The sequence below is a fragment of the Misgurnus anguillicaudatus genome, chromosome 11 (genome assembly GCF_027580225.2).
Source record: "Misgurnus anguillicaudatus chromosome 11, ASM2758022v2, whole genome shotgun sequence".
NCBI classification, from domain to species: Eukaryota; Metazoa; Chordata; class Actinopteri; order Cypriniformes; family Cobitidae; genus Misgurnus; species Misgurnus anguillicaudatus.
The window spans coordinates 36,542,714-36,561,639 of NC_073347.2; the positions used below are offsets into that span (position 1 = coordinate 36,542,714).

General features: G+C 37.5%; 1 protein-coding gene across 1 annotated transcript in view; it reads left to right on the forward strand.

Annotated features, from left to right (window-relative positions):
• lmbrd1 (LMBR1 domain containing 1) overlaps positions 1–18,926 on the forward strand; it is a 116,473-nt gene that overhangs the window by 41,821 nt on the left and 55,726 nt on the right. The window contains exons 6-7 of the mRNA XM_073873602.1: positions 5,564–5,649; positions 13,182–13,261. Of these exons, the coding sequence (XP_073729703.1) occupies positions 5,564–5,649; positions 13,182–13,261 (166 nt within the window). The remainder of the gene's footprint in view (positions 1–5,563; positions 5,650–13,181; positions 13,262–18,926) is intronic.

Here is an 18,926-nt window from a genome sequence, read left to right on the forward strand (position 1 = left end):
ATCAGCATCTTTAACCTCCATCAAGTGTACAGCAAGTGTGGGCTGTTGGTATGTTGTAAAAGCAAAGCTGAGAAAATGGTTTGATACTGAATTGATCATCACCTCTATGGGCTTGTTTTGTGCCGAGATGTCCTTACTAGAGGCAGCTTTTTGCACAGATAAACACATACGGTAGTTTTAAAAACGATGTTATGGTTTTCTGGGTAATTTCTGGCTACTTTTTAAGTAGGAAATGTGCTACTGGCAACATCATCATTTTCCTAATTGTATCACTTAAATGATACCTTATGTTTGTATAACATTGTGAAAGCCCAAACATTAGAGTAATGACTGCAGTTGGTATCCGATTGAAATGAATTGCTTAGAGAGCAATCGCACGACACGTGAACCGATGTGGCCAACTATTGATTTATTATCCGCAAAATCCATCAAATTAAAAGTCCAGTTGGTGGTTCTTGAAACAATTAACTCAACGGGCAACACTCAATCTCTAAACCTGGCATACGCTTCATCGGGAATTTTCAGTACATCAGAGACTGTGTAACAATATCCTGTTTAATGGTTTGGTGGACCAAAAACCAACATGTTTTTAATGTAACACGTGGTGAGGCTTTGTCCCGATAAACCTTTACACGGTTTATACTTTTTGTTCGGGACATTGCTAGTACAGCATAAACATAATGGATTTTCTTCACCGCTGCAAGAATAACATGTCCGCTTACCAGGTGATATAATTTAATGTGCTCTCAACCATTAAATAGTCTTCCTGTGGGACAGGATAGCTTCATCAGTTTTGCGGGACAGAACCGTGTCGCATAGACCCAGCGGGACGGGATAGTTTGATCGTAGAATGGAAAGAGTGACGTGTCGAAGACCAAATCTAAAAGTGGGGACGGCACTTCGGACAGAAGCAATTTAGACTTCGTTTTACCTTTTGAACCGGTGCACTGTTTTACCAGGGGATATCGTGTCGCAGGTTTCTTGATGTGGGAGGACGTAATGGATTTTTCCATCTTCTTTTTCCCAGAGTCACAGACACAGCTCTTGTATTTGTGACTGTTCATTCCAGACAGACTTCCCTCTTTTGTTTGCCTGTTTTGATTGGTCTGTGTTAAGGATGGAAGTTGTAAACGAAAAGTTGACCCATTTCACCCTTTGTCTTCTCATTCAGTGCTGGTGGACCCAATTCATGCAAGGGCATCTCTCAAGTACGCTCTGTCATTGGCACCTTTGCTTTTAAGTGTAGAGTATACTAACTCGACACGAGGCACATAGACTGCATCTGGCCCAGTAACATTAATGTTTATGGTTTATAAATGAATGCATACTATAATCCATGATCACATGATTAATATCTAATTATAATCATGCAAGTTGCATTCAAATGAAAAAAGTCTCTAAACGTTTTTGTTAACATTGTAACTTTGCATTGCGCTTTTTATATATTAATGCCTTCCTCAGAAAATGCTCTTTATTTTTTCCCCACATGCGTCTGCTACAGTAAATGACTGTAAAACTACACTGTATGCAGGAACCCCAAAATTATTTGGAAACTTTAATCACACCTACTTTAAATTTCACTTTAACACTATCAAGAAACCTTTTAACTATTTCCCTGCAATTCAATTAATAGAAAACACTTCGCTGCCAAAGTCAAAATTTATTTATATAGCACCATTCATACAGGCAAGCTGACCAATGTGCTTTACAAAACAATAAAATATCACACAATAGATTAAACAAAGAAAATTAAGAGACCGGTTACAAATTATTAAAAGCATCTGAATAAAAATACATTTTCAGGCATGATTTGAAAACTGACAAGGTAGATGCAGAACGTGCATGGTTAGGCAGACTATTCCATAATATCGGGCCTGCAAAGGCACGGTGACCTCTATGTTTTAGTCTGTACCGTGGTATAGTTTCTGTGTACCTGACCTAAGATCTCTGGGAAGATTGTACTTCAAGACAATAAAGACAATAATGAGTTTTTATGGCAATCCAAATTTTCTGCTATTATCCACTAGGTGGCGCTTTTACCCAACTAATAAAACACTGAAGCATCCACTGATCCAAAAACATTTTATTATCTGTGTATGTTTTGATCATCGCTCTGAATCTGATCTCTGACAAAAGTCCTTTACAAAAATGCCATTATAAAAAAAAAGAAAAAGTTAATCCTATCTAATTTAGTATTTTTGAAGAAACCTACCCATATTTGATAGGTGATAAAAGAGAACAAATGAAGATAGGATTAACTTTTTCTTTTTTTTTTTTTTGAAAGCAGAGGGTCTGTTCTTTCATTTGATATTTTATATATTTAAAGAAGAAAACTTTCTGGAAGGCATTCAACTTTTGTGAAAATCATAAAAAATCCTGGTGCTGCTGACTGGCATTTTTTTTAATAAAATAATAATTTTTAACTGTATGTCTATTATGGCAAATTTAAAGGGATAGCTCACCCAAAAATGAACATTTTGTCATCCTTTTCTCACTCTCATGTTGTTACAAACCTGTTTAAATGTATTTGTTCTAATGAACACAAAGGAAGATATTTTGAGGAATGTTTGTAACCAAACCGATCATATACCCCATTCACTTCCATAGTAGGAAAACAATTCTTTGGTAAACTATCCCTTTAAAGCAAACTTGAAAAGTGCTTGTAATTTCTTTAAACTTGGTTTAAAATTTTCTGATTGTAAACTCTAAGAAAAAGGGGTCCAAAAGCTGCAGGGAAGGTACCTTTTCAAAAAGTCCACCTTTGTATCTAAAGCATGCATATTAGTACATGTTAGAGGTAGATATTAATACCTCAAAGGTATATCTGTACCTCTAATGACATGCATTCATTTGTAAGTGTAGCTTTTTATGGGTCACTGTATTCGACAGGGGTGGGGATCTTTGTCCTGGAGGGCCACTGCCCTTGAAAAATACACTTGAAAAAATCTAATCAAAGTCTTGAGGATTACTTGGAAATAAGATAGGGGTGTTTTTGATTAGGGTAAGAGCTAAACTCTGCAGGACCAGGACTCCCCACTCCTGGTATACGGCATGCTATTTTGGACCTTTACTGACGATGGTGCAGAATGGTCTTCTGGCGTTATGGAAATGCTTTATGCTGTGCATATATTTTACAACATCATTTACAGATGCATCTAAAAAGTGAAACGTTCATGCACAATGCACCGGTTCTGATGTGACCCATGAAGTCAGATTCTGCTGAATGGTACAACTGCATTTGACATAAACACTGAAATCAACTAGGGGTGACCCCGAATAGTCGAAGATTCGATGCATCGATAGGAGAAGCCTGATTCGACTACCAATCTCACAGTCGAATCGTCGCAGATGTGTTATGAAATGAGGATCCTTTAATTTTGGCCGTATATGGTGCACTGTGCACAACTCTGATTTCACATATAACAGCTTTCTCCCAATATATTAATATACAGCATATTATTATAATTCTGCAAATAATATGTGAAGAATCAGCTTCCAATAAATATTTTTAAAATGCGTTAATAAATCCAGCAACCAGCTGTGACCGGGCTACACGTCCATAAGAGGTTCCTATGTTAATAAACCATTGCCTCTTTGTTTCTGCATTTAAAAGCAAAAGCTGGCAATTTTGGCTATATGTTCATTCTTTTAATAATTTCTTTATTTATTTTATTTTATTTTATTTATTTTATTTTATTTTATTTTATTTTATTTTATTTTATTTTATTTTATTTTATTTTATTTTATTTTATTTTATTTTATATTTATTTTATATTTATTTTATATTTATTTATTTATTTATTTATGTATTTATTTATTTATTTATTTATTTATTTAGTTATTTATTTATTTATTTATTTATTTATTTAACTCTGGGTTATCTGATGTATCTATTTGGCTTGTGTTTTGTTTTCGTGCACGCACATATTTGTTCTGCACTTTGTTACTTCTGACCTTATTTTATTAAAAAAATGTATTTATTATAAACGTAAATTCTGATCTAATTTAAGTCTGTACATTTTGGATTGCTTTTTGTTGTATAGATTGCGCACTATTGCGTGCTGGCCATGCTTGCGTATGCAATTTAGCCGAACGTGCTAGGTGCTCTTCGTCTCATATTTAGAAATTCATCAAACTAAAAAACGGATGTTTTCGACGGGTATACGTTTTTAAAATGTATTTAGAACATAGTGGTTATCTTGTCAAAAGTTAAACTACAAAATAGGTAAGCCGTTTCTTTAAATTTCGGTGATGAAACGGAAAATATCTGCACCGACACGACGGTCTTTCTTGTGATTTAATATTCTCGTCGGTGTTCACTTTCAAATGATAGAAAAGAGATTCCTGAAATAAATAATATCATCAGTTGTTTCTGTATCTAAAGTGAATGGAGATGATCAAAGTGAAAGCAAGCAGGTATTTATGTGCTAAATAATAACACGTAGTGTCTATAAAATCATTAATTTCAGTGTTTTTATGAATTGTATATAAAGCTTATAGTTCATAGGATAGGAATAGGATCACCTTTGTTTTTTAGGTTTAGTTATCAAAATGTTTTTTTGAAAATAAAAGTTATCAATTTGTACCTGGTCTGACCCCCTCCCAACCCATGCACACACACACATAGATGATTCGACTATCGGTCGACTATGAAAAGATTCGACAATTCTGATTCGAATGTAAATCCTTAGTCGAGGACAGCCCTAAAATCAACACTGGCACACATATAACCAGGTGAACAAAGCAACAACACACCTGGTGACGAGCAGAAAAGATGGAAAATGTTAGCAGCAAATGAATTAATAATGACAATAATAGTCACATCACATGATTTTTAAAAAAACCTAGCCATGAGTCTTTAGTGCAGCAACTAAGTTTTGTGTTATGTTATCAGCATTATTTTTGAAAAAAGTGTTTAATATGTAATTGCTGGGTGTCTAAATAATTGAGTTGATAAAGGCTAAAACTGAACCTTCTGTTTAAATCATGAGATTTGTTTTCCGAGCAGCTGTGGCCTGTGGTGTCTGCTTATGTTACATCTTACTGTGACTGATATTCTCCTCATTGGAGATGACTGAGTGTTGCAGATATTTGCTACGAATGTCAGCATACCCGAGTTGCTTTGAAAGCTTGCAGACATGCATCACATGAGCGCTGTAATACAATCCAGAACGATGAGCTCTTACCGCTGGCCACGGGCAAAACAACAAAATACAGATCGTTTTTATGTAAACAACTTTCTTTGAGCTGTTTTGTGGTCGTCATATCCCACATAAACCTGGTAAATAAAACAACACTTCACCTTTACCTTAGCCATACACAAAGTAACTTTTGAAAAGTTTCACAGATATTTGTCTCATCAATGGCCCTGAAAAGTTCCATAAAAGAGGATCACCGTGTCATGCAAAATACATTAGGTTTTAAATGTGTTTTGACCAAAGTAATGTTGAAGTGTCTGTAGATATTAATGTCCTGCAGTTTTACTGAACTTCTGTAGACAATGAACTTATGATTGATGAGAAATGCTGACATTAACATTAATAAGCATGAACGTCTGTTTCAGGGCGTTTGTTCCCCTGGCGTCGACCCCCAACCAGAACTCCACAAGCGAGTGGGAGAAGGTGCAGTATCTGTTTGAGGAGCTGGGCAGCAGTCGTAAGTATTATAATGATCACTTTTAAATGAAATTGTAGTTTTACTGACACTTGCACAGAGGTTTGTTGATGCTTTCCCAGACCAACCGCTAAAGCGACAGGTGCTTTTTACAGAGCGACAGATGCTGGCTCTCCGCGAGCAGAGGTGATGTGAAGGGTTGGCAGCGTTGACATTTAGCCTCGTCAATGTCAACAGACCTTATTGTGCTGCCTAAATTCGCCGTCTGCAAAAAACGGCCCGGCTACCTTTTATATGTCAGTCAGGGCTTCAAGTTGAAGCAGAGGTGGTAGACCTATGTGTGCACCTGTATTTATATCAGTGAATTTGTGTGGCCATTACCATCTAGCCCTCTTTTGGTATTCTGCTCTCATGCGTCGCAGACTCCCGGAGGCGATCGTTCTGAGGACAAAGATGAGGGATCATCCGTTTTCTAATTTCCCATGTTTCCTTTTTGTCTCCTCCTACTTTACTGCTCCAGATAGTGAAGTAATTGAGCAAAGGGAAATGAGGTTGGCAGTGCCAGCCCCAACGCCGCTCCGTGTCCGAGTGTTTTTCCGCCAGTGTTCTTATGAGCCGTCGTTTACTTACAACATCATTTTGAAGGTCACGTAACAAGACATGTCATTTTTCTGCCACATTTTCGGAAAGCTGGTGCTCTTTGGAGACGTTCCCTTGAAGACCCTCAAGCTAGTAGGAACAGAGCCACCAAAGAACCCAAGCTAATCCAATAATAGCCTTGGGTAAGTTTGTGACTCTTTAAGATGGTGCCGGATTCCTCTGAGGGCATCTTTGAGCTTCCATTGCCCCCTTCCCAGCAGCCCCGGCCATATGAATAGAAATCAAGCAAAAAGGCTTACACCAGAAGAAGCCCAGCTTCTTTAACATGATCTGCTTAAAGTTGGTGGCGCTGATGCTTTGTCATCTCTGTCATCTTCCTTGACCGACTGTTGGGGTGCCCTGCACTACTCGAATTAATTACCAGACCCTGTGTGCCGGATAAGCAGGGTCACGATGTCCCTGAGAAACCACAGCTGCAAAAGGGGAATCTTAACCTAAATGGAGCAGCGAGAGAGAGACTAGAAGTGTCATCCTGAAGATCTGATGGTCTGATGCTGTAGATATGCAGTGGTTCACTTACTGTTTTTCCTTGAGAAGCTGACAAAAAGTAAAGTGAACGCAGTGCTTGGTTTCCCATTAGCGGGCACGGTTCAGGCAGAATGGAAAGTGTGCGGAAGGTAGACAGGTGAAGATCTGATCTTATCACAAGCAAGGGCTCGGGAAAAAGTCTCCATTTAATTATGCAGTGAAAGCCTAGACCCAGAATCCTCTCAGACAGCTCCTGTTCTCTGATTTACCCTCCTTTCTAAGCTGAGCCTTTTTCACCAGGAGCCAAATTTCAGATTTAAGCTATAGGGTGATGAAGAGGCATCAGGCATAAGCTAATTTTGACAACTACTCCAATACCATTAGCAGATTTGTGTATAATTTTACACATGCAGAACTAGTCTGTATTGATGGATGTAATCGCAAAGAAAGGCAATTCTCAGGATTTTATGGAGAAATTAAATAACAGAATGCTTTGAAGCATTTGACAGATTAACATTTAGTTATTTGACAGATGCTGTTATCTAAAGTGACTTGTGACTTTTGGTGCATTCAGTCTATACATTTTCTTTAGGAAAGTGTTAGAGCAGTACAAGAGGGTTTAAGAAACCATGGGCCAGATTTACTACCCTGCTGAAAAAAACAGCATACCAGCAAGACCAGCATATGTTGTGTTTTGGTGCTGGTATGCTGGTGACCACCAGCTAAACCAGCATCAAACCAGCATAGACCAGCATAATGCCCATGTTCGTCCATGCTGGTTTGTTGCTGTTTTTTTTTCAGCAGGGTAAACAGGGCAAATAAGCGTGAAAGCACAATTCCTATAAAGCGCTGATGGAAGTGGTAATATCTGTAGGTTATTTATTTAAAAGGCGCTAGTTAACAACACAGGCGCAACAGCTGATTTCCATAATGACCAACACAATCTACTAAGAGCAGCGCAAATAATTTCAGGGTCGCAAGTAAGCAAAGCGGATGATCCCCCCTTACGAAAATGAACCATGGTTTTACTACAGTAACCATTTTGGTTTTAACAGTAGTAAAACCATGGTTAATCTTTGTAAAGGTCAGGTGCAGGTGATTCACTCACGCCTGATGTGCTTGAGTTCATCACCACAGACATCGCATCTGAAAATAAGGGGTGCGGAATCCCAGCTTACGAAGCCATGGAACTTCTAGTAACTCCTCTTTTATAATAAAAAATATTGAATAACATGTTCCTCTGGCATTTCAAAAACTGTTACGTGTGGAAAAAATCTTCTTTCTTGTACCACACACTCTCTGATCTCTGTGATGCCTCCTCTTATCGCAACAATTGCAGCCATTTCAAAATGATTTAAGAAAAGCATCCCCACTCTAGCCCAACCATGAAAAGACCTACTTTCACTAAAAGGGTTGTTTTTACTAAACCATTTAGAGTATATGCATAAGTAAACACTAACAAAACACTTTGAGCTTCATTTTTTCAGGTTTCAAAATTATTTTATTTTAAAAATTAAAAAAGTTGGAGAGGCTGAAGTACATTGGAATAACACAAATTTGCATAACATTTTTTTATTACAAAAAATCTTAATGATAAATATGTGTGTGAAACCTAGAAATGCAATGATCCCAAAGCCACAAGTCTAAAGAAGTTATGTTTCACGTTTGAGGTCATTAGGCCCAAAATTTTTTTTTTTTTTTTTTGTAAAACTAGTGCCGCTTCTAAGTGCCAGTCAGCCCCAAAATAAAAGTATTTTGTTTACATGCATACACGTTCGTTCTTATTATTATTTATCCTTATGTTAGCTTATAAAATGCCGTTTCCACACCAGGAAATAAAACGTCACACAAAGATCGTTGGATTCATTATCTAATTGGCTACATGTTCTGCCTATCAAAATTTTCCATGAAGTATTGGAGGAATGAGCGAGCCAGATGACGTCACGATATTTGACAGCGCTGTTTGGATATTATGTATTATACTCCCGCCTACTTTTAAAAACAAAGTTTGAACGTGGGTTTATGTGTTTACCAGAACCTAACTTTATATTTCATATAAAGTGTTACGACGTAAATAGTTCTCAGATTCGCGATCGTTATATCAACGCAAAGGTAAGGAGTCCCGTTTATATTTTGCATGTTGTCATCTGGACTTCTGTCACAAAATACTACATTTATGATGCTAGAGTATCTGTATCTCAAAACAGAGACCATACACTGATGCTAAACACGTAGACCTTTTAAACGATGTATAGTAATGCTAATATTATTAATGTTTGTAGACAGTAGGCTATATAGATATTGTTAGCAGCGTTAAAAACCTGTCGTCATCTGCCCACGAATTAGTGTGCGTCGAGATGTTAAAGATACATTAACATTATAAGCGACTAGCAGTCCAAGAGCGACGCAATCTCATTGATTTCAATGGAAGCTCTGCAACATCCGGTGACACGAGCGACAGTCACCATTGACGGCTGGATGGGGCGTGTCCAGTCATGCGACAAAGTTGAGAAATGTTTAACTTTATGCAAATTATGAGCGACATTTGGGAGCGACTACCAATGAGAACGAAGCAGGGGAGTTCACGTCATCCGTCTCTCGTCAGTTACTGGAGTGGACATACACATTTGTTTATGAAAACTAGATATAGAAACGCCTCTTTTGAAAGAGACGAGCGACACACAGCGACAAAGTCGCTTATAATGTGAATGTACCTTAAGACATGTTTTTTTCATTGCTTAATAATGCCGCAAATACCAGTAATATCACACGTGCAAACATTAGTAAATCACGTTGTGTGAATCATTTAAATAAACTCTTATAAATTTTCCTAGAAATGCATATGCAATAAGGTCAGTCACAAAAATAATTATCTTAAAGGGTTCAGCTTTGTGTAACTTTGTTGAATGGGTTGCACTGTGGCAAAACATTAAATTCCTTTTGTGTGTGTCTCCACATATAATGGAATCACAATAAAGCTCCCTTGAACTTGATTCCTGTCTACTCTTCCCATCTCTCTCTTATCCCATATTATTTCCTGGGATTTCTACACTGTGCTTTCAAACTTTAAAAGCCAAAAAAATAATCATTTTAAATAAAAAAATCAACAGAGTTTGCATCACTGACTTGTTTTGTACATATGTGCCAAATGTCCTCTCTGTTAAAGTTTGCATCAGTTGAAGTGTTTTACTTTTTCAAAAATGCAGAAATTTCTACAAGCGGGTTAGCCTTGGTGTGCTGCTTTCTCTCTTCATGAGAATATCATCGCAGGCTCGTGTTGTGAATAGCACGGCTAAGAGCTCTTTAATAAACACTTCTCAGCGGCGACGGTCTCCTCTGCGTACATAAGCCCGATGTGCCTGCCGAGATAAGGGCCTGTGCTCTCTCCTCGTGCAGAGGAATCAGGCTCTGGAGCAGCTGTGCAGCCGCCGCAGATAATAAACAATATATTCTCTGTCCAATCCTCGGAAAGTCTTCCGGGGAAGCGTCGGAAAACACAGGTCCTCCCGCATTGTGAAGAGTTCATAAACGGAGCCGCCTTCCGCACCGAACACGAACACCATTGTCTCCGGCCCGGCGCCTTCGCTGCTTAACAAAAGCAGTGAAATCACAAAAGGAGGCACCTTTTCAGATGTAAATGCTCATTACAGACATCAGACGTCAAAGCGGCTCTACTTTTTCATTTCTTTTTGCTTTCGCTGCATTAGGACGCAGGAGCGTAATCGTCTTCGTTTCTTCTCCTCGGTTTTAGTATCTTGGGGCTTTCTGTGTATGGAACATGGTGGGTGGTGTTGCAAACAGTTCGTGAGGTTCAACAAAATGAAAAGAAGTAGAAGTAACAGTTCTTGAGGAAAGTAAACAGAGAACAGTATGTCGCATTGAGTGAGATGGGCACAAGGGGGCATTTTGGGTATAAGGTTGCCATGATCCTATGCTTAGAACCAAAGCAAAGGGGAATCATGAGAGTTTTTGTTTGTTGAACTGTCTGCTCCATATGACAGACAGGATCCTAACATGTAGTGTGGTAGCGGTCACTTCCCATAAATCCCTTGATCTCTGATCTGACAGCTGGCATTGTGCCCTTAGGTTGCACCTGTTTCCCCCTTTCATTCTCACTCTCTCATGCTAACCTGTATTCTCCCAAAACACAGCACTAGAGATGTCATAGCATCAGTACTTAAGTATTAAGAAAATACAAATAAAATAGTGTAATGTACAAAGTGTTTTTGCAGTATTAATAGTACCGGTTCAGTTCGGTCCACCGTATGCTGCCATATGAGCCACAATTTAGTGAAAGTGATTTGTAAGGTATGGTAGTCAGGCCCAGCTGCGGAATGAAATGGCTGAGGGGGAACTTGACATTTTTAAGAGAGCTTAACTTTAAACCCAATAAACACACAGATTACTTGCTTTTGTCAGATTTATTCAATGCAAAATTTCCTTAAACACAATATTTGCATAAGTATACTGCACAGCTAACCAAACAGACAAAATTAAGAAAATGTTAAATATTAATTTTAATAAAAAAATAATCAAAACTTTAATAATATCAAAACTTTTTTGAAGAGCTGTAATCTTAATTTGGCATTGCATTTCTTCGTTAATGCTCATTGTAGCTCTAACTTACTGAAATACTATCATAATGCATATCATAAGTCATAACGTGCAGAATAGTGTAGATTAAACCACGTCCATATACTGTATACTAATTTAAAGGGGTGGTTCAATGGTATTTTAAGCATTCTGACTTATTAACACAGTTATAGAGTTGTTTCCTCGTGCTAAATGTAGGCAAAATGTCAAAAAAACATTTGGGCGTGGTACAGAGATTTTCTGTGCCGAATGCACTTCGTCAGGGTTCATACAAGTTTCAGAAAGTTTTTTTCGTTTACAGGTCCAGCTGACGTTTCAGGGGTTTCTATACGTATCACTTCTTTATACGGGCACTTCCCCCGGAAAACCCCGCCCACTCGTCAATCAGCGGGAGACACTAGAACTTGCAAACATCACATGACGCGACACAGCTTGTTTAATTTCAAAACTCAACAATGGCATGAAAGAAGAAGTGTGTTTTTGGATGTTTTTGGCAACAAATCAGATCAGAGGGGGCAATGCCCCCCTTTCCCCCCTTGTAGAGCCAGGCCTGATAGTAGCCCATTCTTAAAATGTTAACTAGTATGGGCTACCATCAGGCCCGGCTCCACAAGGGGGGGGGAAGGGGGCATTGCCCCCTCCGATCTGATTTGTTGCCCCTCAGTTTTGGTATTTATGGCAAGATTTAAAAACAAGACATTATTGAGCAAGGTGCATTAGTCGTGTGTGTGTGTTCACTAATACACCTTGCTCAATGGCACATCAGTCACAACAACATGCCGTGAGACTCGACTCTCTAATCATTAATATTTGCACAAAAATTGGCGTGCACTTTTTAACAAACCTATTCCAGAAAAGCAGAAAGATGATGCTGTCTGTTTGCTTATGTTTTTTGAGTCTGTTTGAGTTGTTAGCGCAGGTGGTTCTTGTTTCTTGTCTTTACCCCATGTATGTTTTTGAATGGTCATAAGTGTAGTCTATTATAGCTGATGATAAATGTTCCTGTAGCTTAATTGGTGGAGCATTGAGTTAGCGGCGCAGAAGTAAAGGCTTCTTTTCCCAGTGAATACATACAGTATACTGATCAAGTATATAGCTTAAAGCACTGTTGGATAAAATGTCTGCTAAATGCATAAATGTAAAAATGATTATAAACTAATAAATGCATCTGTGTATGTATACTGCATTTAGGAACTTCTTTTCTTAAATGCCTCAAGCACTTTTGACCTTTAAGGGCTGTTTAACTTATTTGAATCTTTTTCTGTTGTTTTTATTTCTGTTTAATTGAATAATTGAAAAATAAATGTTTACTTGGTTAAGGAATACTTTCATTATTAATATGTGTAGTTGTAGAATAACTTTTTTTTATTTCTGGGGTGTATAAGATATTTATTTGTAATTCATCGCAGGCTCAGTGGGTAGCATTGTTGCCTTTCAACAAAAATGTTCCCGGTTTAGGCCCTTGGTGTGGGTCTGGACTTCTTTCTGTATGGGGTAAGCTTTTGTAGCTTTGAGAAATAAACTATTGATCAAATGTAGAGATGATACATCACGGTTATAGCTATTCACAAAACCATGGATCTACTGTAGAAGTTTCTGAAACATCTAAGGTACTTGCCATGTCATTGTGACTATAGAAATGCGGAGGGCAAAAGCTTCTCTGACCTCTGGATAACTGTGTCACAGTATGAGAAAGTTTAGAGAAATGATAGCAGGAGAGGAGATGAGGTGCATTGAGAAATTTCCCTGGGGGCAAGAACTGCTCTGAATATCTGGCGCATGACCAAAACTTAACAGAGCTCTGCATTTGGCCCGTGTCATAAATAAATTTCCCCTCTGTCTTTCTTGCAGTCAAGGCCTGGCCGCCCTGTCGTTCTCCATCAGCTCGCTCACCTTGATTGGCATGCTGGCAGTGATCACATACACGGTGAGTAGCCAACAGAGAATTGGTAATGGTGGGTGGTTACTTGTGCCCCATCGATTTGCATTCGCTCACGAGGGTTCCCAGCAGTGTTGTAGGAAAGAGCTTCTAGATATTACTGTGACGTTTATTTCCACCCTCGGTCCATCAGCGCTGTTGACCTAAGCAGAAAGCACAGCGTATTTCACAACTTCATTCTTTCTGTCTTCTATGCAAATAGCTCAAGGATAATATCATACTTTGTGAGCTTTATTTCTTTATTTGTTATTTAACTTAATCTTCTTGTTTTTAAATAATTTAGTCTGTCCTGAATATTTTTACCCTTTTTTGCTGTATTTAAGACTTGCAACTAAATGCCCTTTTTGCATGTGAAATGGGAATTTGATGTTGAGTCAAGTATACTAATTTTGGAACGTTTAAAAATTCTGCACCACAATGCCGTAGGAGACCTGTTTTTTTAATTTTGAGTTTCTTAAAATAACTCATTCTTTCTTTTTATAGCATGTTTAACTTTTTCCCTTTATAAAGAACCATTTGTGCAACAGAAATACACTGCAAAAAAACGACTTTCTTACTTTTTGTATTTTTTGTCTTCAGTACAAATATCTAAAAATTCTTACGTCAAAATGCATTTTCCTGATAAGCAAAATGGCCTAAATTTTTAAATTTAAGTAATCAAGGGCTGGTTTCACAGACAAGGCTTAGCTAAAGCCAATACAGTACTAGACCCTAAATTAAGGTGTTTAAGCATCCTTTGAAAAAATGCCTTAGAAAAAGACTTTACTGGTGTGTATCTTATAAGACAAATTAATGGCACTGGCATATTTTAGATTTTTCAAGGTATTTTCATTTCAGACAGCTCAAACATGAGTTTTAATCTAGGACTTGCCATAAGCTTTATTTATGAAACTGGAGGCAAGTGTGTTTAAAACAAGTAGGGCTGTAACGATTAACCGTGCAAATGCGCGTTTGTGCCACAGAAGAAGTAGTATTACAAACGCTATTCCAGGAAATGTCTACAGGAATATTTATATCGCTGTTCTTCAAATTGTTTAAAGGTATTTTCGTGATAATAAAGAATATTTTGAATGATTTTGTTTAGCGAGTGTTGTTTTTTTTAAATGCACGTTATAAACGACTCGTAATGATTTTAGATTGATAAGGATCAATCTAAAATCACAGAAACACAGAATCGCAGCCTTTTCAGACAGGCATTTTAATGGGACACGTGATTAATCGTTTCATCCCTAAAAACAAGCAAACAGTGTGAAAACCATTTGCCAGTGTGATAAGAAAAAAATCTAAATATGTTAACTTTTTTTCTTAATCACTTCTAGAAAAATTCATAACCCATTATATTTTATGTCTAAAGACTTATTTTCTTTTTTTTTTTTTTTTTTTTTTTTTTTATTATTTTATTTTGGATTTTGCATATTACAGTATACATACGAGAACATATAACAAGAAATAAATTAGTAACATAAAGTAACCAAAAAAAAAAAAAAAAAAAAAAAAAAAAAAAAAGGATAAAAGGGGAAGATGGATGGACATAAAATTACATTTCAAAGAAAAATAGTACAATCAGAGTGAGTAATAATAGATCACTGTTCTGGTTTGAGGAGATCCACAAAGGGTTGCCATACTTTTTGGAATTGCCGTTGGGATTTATGGTCCAGGGAACGTATCCTTTCCAATTGTATAACATGGAACAGTTCACTCATCCAGACTTTGAAACATGGGGGATCCGGTGATTTCCAGTTTACAAGTATTGCCTTTTTTGCAAGAGTCATTCCCATCAGTATGGATTTTTGCTGCGAATTTGGGAGAGTGTTTAATGTCTCAGAAGCTCCAAGAATTGCCAGATTGTGATCTGGCTTAACCTCCTGTTGGAATACTTTTGAGAAAAGATCAAATATAGCAGTCCAGAACTGAAACAATTCAGAACAAAACCAAAACATATGTGACAAGGTGCCCTCTTTTATTTTACATCTGTCACAGAGTGGGGAGACAGTGCCGAATATTTTATTTAATCTAGTTTTGGAGTAGTATAATCTATGGATAACCTTGAACTGAATCAGCCTGTGCCTTACATTTATTGAACAGTTTTGAATATTACTAAGACTTTCATTCCAGGTTTCCTCAGACACTTCTTCATCAAAGTCTTTAGACCAGGCTTCTTTTATGTAGTTTGTGCTCACTGGCAGCTGGAAAATGTTCAGACAGTTAGAGACTAAATGTCTAGAATTTGGATTTACCAAGAGACAGTGTTCAAATGTGTCAGGTTTTGGCTTGTTCATAAATTGTGGAATGACTGTTTGGACATAGTGTCTCACTTGCAGGTACCGGAAAAAGTCAGAGGCTGGGAGATAAGACTTATTTTCTTGAAGTTATTTTTCTGAAGCGTTTCTAAAAGGACTTCAGTGCGGGGTAGAGAACAAAACGCGCGTCATGTTTATTTATTTATTTATTTGAGAAAAGCACAACATTTTGCTTATATTGGTAGTGGACAGACAAAAAACCTAGACACATTAACATTTTAAATGACGTTTAAATCATATCTGTTCAGATGTCCAAAATCAGCAGACTGATCTAAGTCTCTATTTCTGAGTGTTTTAAGGCCAGGAGGATATGAAGTGAAAAATTTGACGTATAATACATGCGGAGAGCATTCATTTAATATCATTTTTGAAGGAGGTGATGTTCAGCGGCTTTTGCATCTGAGCTCCTCATACGTTAATAAATGTTTTCATCTGTCTGATGCTGGAAAGTCTCGAATAAATTGAGATTTAGTGCCAGATTTACTAACAGCTAACCATAATTTTGTCGTTAAATAACGATTTCGGGATTTACTAAAGATGCACAGTGGATAATTAGGGCTGAAAAGGTGTGGACTAGGTACCACTCATCTCAACTACAAATAGGAAAATGCACGAGCTCACCAAAATTGGACAGTTGAAGACTGGAAAGATGTTGCCTGGTCTGATGAGTCTCGATTTCTGTTGAGACATTCAGATGATAGAGTCAGAATTTGGCATAAACAGACTGAGAACATGGATCCATCATGCCTTGTTACCACTGTGCAGGCTGGTGGTGGTGGTGTAATGGTGTGGGGGATGTTTTCTTGGCACACTTTAGGCCCCTTAGTGCCAATTGGGCATTGTTTAAATGCCACGGCCTACCTGAGCATTGTTTCTGACCATGTCCATCCCTTTATGACCACCATGTACTCATCCTCTGATGTCTACTTCCAGCAGGATAATGACACAAAGCTCAAATCATTTCAAATTGGTTTTTTGAACATGACAATGAGTTCACTGTACTAAAATGGCCCCCACAGTCACCAGATCTCAACCCAATAGAGCATCTTTGGGATGTGGTGGAACGGGAGCTTCGTGCCCTGGATGTGCATCCCACAAATTTCCATCAACTGCAAGATGCTATCCTATCAATATGGGCCAACATTTCTAAAGAATGCTTTCAGCACCTTGTTGAATCAATGCCACGTAGAATTAAGGCAGTTCTGAATGCGAAAGGGTGTCAAACACAGTATTAGTATGGTGTTCCTAATAATCCTTTAGGTTAGTGTATTTCATTGCTAAAAAACAATGTTATTTTGTGTATTTGGTATAATACAATGTGTTTGTGTGGTTTATGGTTAAAAAAACACATTATTTCCCACATACCGTACATTTTTGTAGCTCATGATTTCACTTTGGAATGCATTGTTGTGATTGGCCTGAATACCTCTGATGTCATCCTGAAATGTGAAGCTCCTTATCATGTTTGAAAGATTCCAGGCTGAGTCAAAGCGGGAGGAATTATGATAATGTCGGTCTTTACTACATCACCAATCTCAGAAAGTAAACTGTTGCCAACAATCCGTTTGTTTGTTGTAGTCCAAAAAAGAGATTTACGTAACTCGTGTCATCATTTACTTTGGGTTTGTACCTTTTGCACATCGTTAACATGAACTAACACACTTACACATGTAACAGTTTATTTGGAATGCCAAAGAAACAAAATATTTAAAAATATTGTTTGCCAAGCCATGCTATTTTTTTGCTGAAGTAAATAAAAGAGGAGTTATTAGTAAATCCGGCCCTTGGTTGTTTTGGCTGCTTACTTTCAGTAAGTGGTCTTTCTGGACACATGTAGACATTTTGAATATTGAGATTTAGGTCATGGATCTTTGCACATAATATAAAAATACCTCCTGACACAGCGGTAATGTTCAGTTAGTGCCGAATAATGATGCTTTCCTGAAGTGGTTGTTGACTGAGCATTGATGTTGGAGTTCACGTCTTCATTGTTTGGGTTTCTTATATGACAGAAAGCTTCTGTATAGAAACGGTCTTTGATTGTTGTCATCCTGTGTGATGAAGCGGCCGCTCAACCCTAGAAATGTTTTGTGATACTTTCGTTTTGGCCTACAATTGCTCAAAATGACACGCTGTCATTTCTCACCGACGTGTGCTTGAGACGCCGCTGTGATGTATATGCCCTGTTATCTCACTTCTATTTATATTTTTCAGCCTGCAGGCCATTAATAAATGCCTGTATTCTGATTCTTTCAGCAAACTGTAGCGGTTTTATTCGGATAAGATGAATTGATTCTACTGTAACATTTGCTAATGTCATCCATATTTCATCGCCACCGCCACGTGTAACCAAGCTATGTGTACCTCCAGTGCCCCAATGTATCAGGGATTGGAAAAAAAGGGGGTTTAATGCCTCGCACAGTTACTGTAAAACAAGCGAAAGCTATCGGGCCAGACTCTGGACAAATGGTTGGATATATTCCACCTTGTTAAATGCTGTAAAAAGCAGAAGTGTAAATCTCATAACAACCTCGCTCACTAAATGGCAGCAGTAATTTTTTTTTTCTGAATTGTACCTGACTTTGGGGCTTTGGGTGTGTTGTGCAGTGTTTAAAGGTATGATCATTATTGCGGTGTTCAGATGATAGTTGTGCTCTCTTCTGTCATCTTCTCAGTTGAGTTTCTTACACAGAGAGAATGCTGTTGTTGTTTTTTATCTTCTCTGTTGTGCTGCAGAAACTCAGAATCCATCAAAGATCCTCAGCCCAGGGATCACAGACATCTTTTATACTCTTTCTCTCTCTTGTGGGGATGTCAAAAGTACCAGTTCTTTGGTACCGAGTTGATGTTAAAATTTAAAAAATGCAAAACTGCTTTGAATGCTTGCATGTGTTCGATAGATTTTAGTTACGTCTGGTAGTGTAAATCCAGCATTTTAGTCAAAGTTTGGCCATATGGAAACAGTATTAATGTATTTTGTATAAATATTGTGTTTTTTAGGTTGTTGTATTTTACATTTAGGTTTATTAAAGGAGACATATCATGAAAATTTGACTTTTCCATGTTTAAGTGTTATAATTTGGTCCCCAGTGTTTCTAGCAACCTAGAAAATGTGAAAAAGATCAACCCACTTAGTTTTGGTTAACCATTCTCTACAAGTATATGAAAAAATATGTAATTGAAATTTGGCTCCCATTGTGATGTCAGAAGGGGGTATTAAATTATCTATATGGTATTTTGAGCTAAAACTTCACATATGTACTATGGGGTCACCAACGATTTATTTGACATCTTAAAAAAAATCATAAAAATGTACCTGAATATTCAGCCTGATCTCACAAGACTTCAAACCT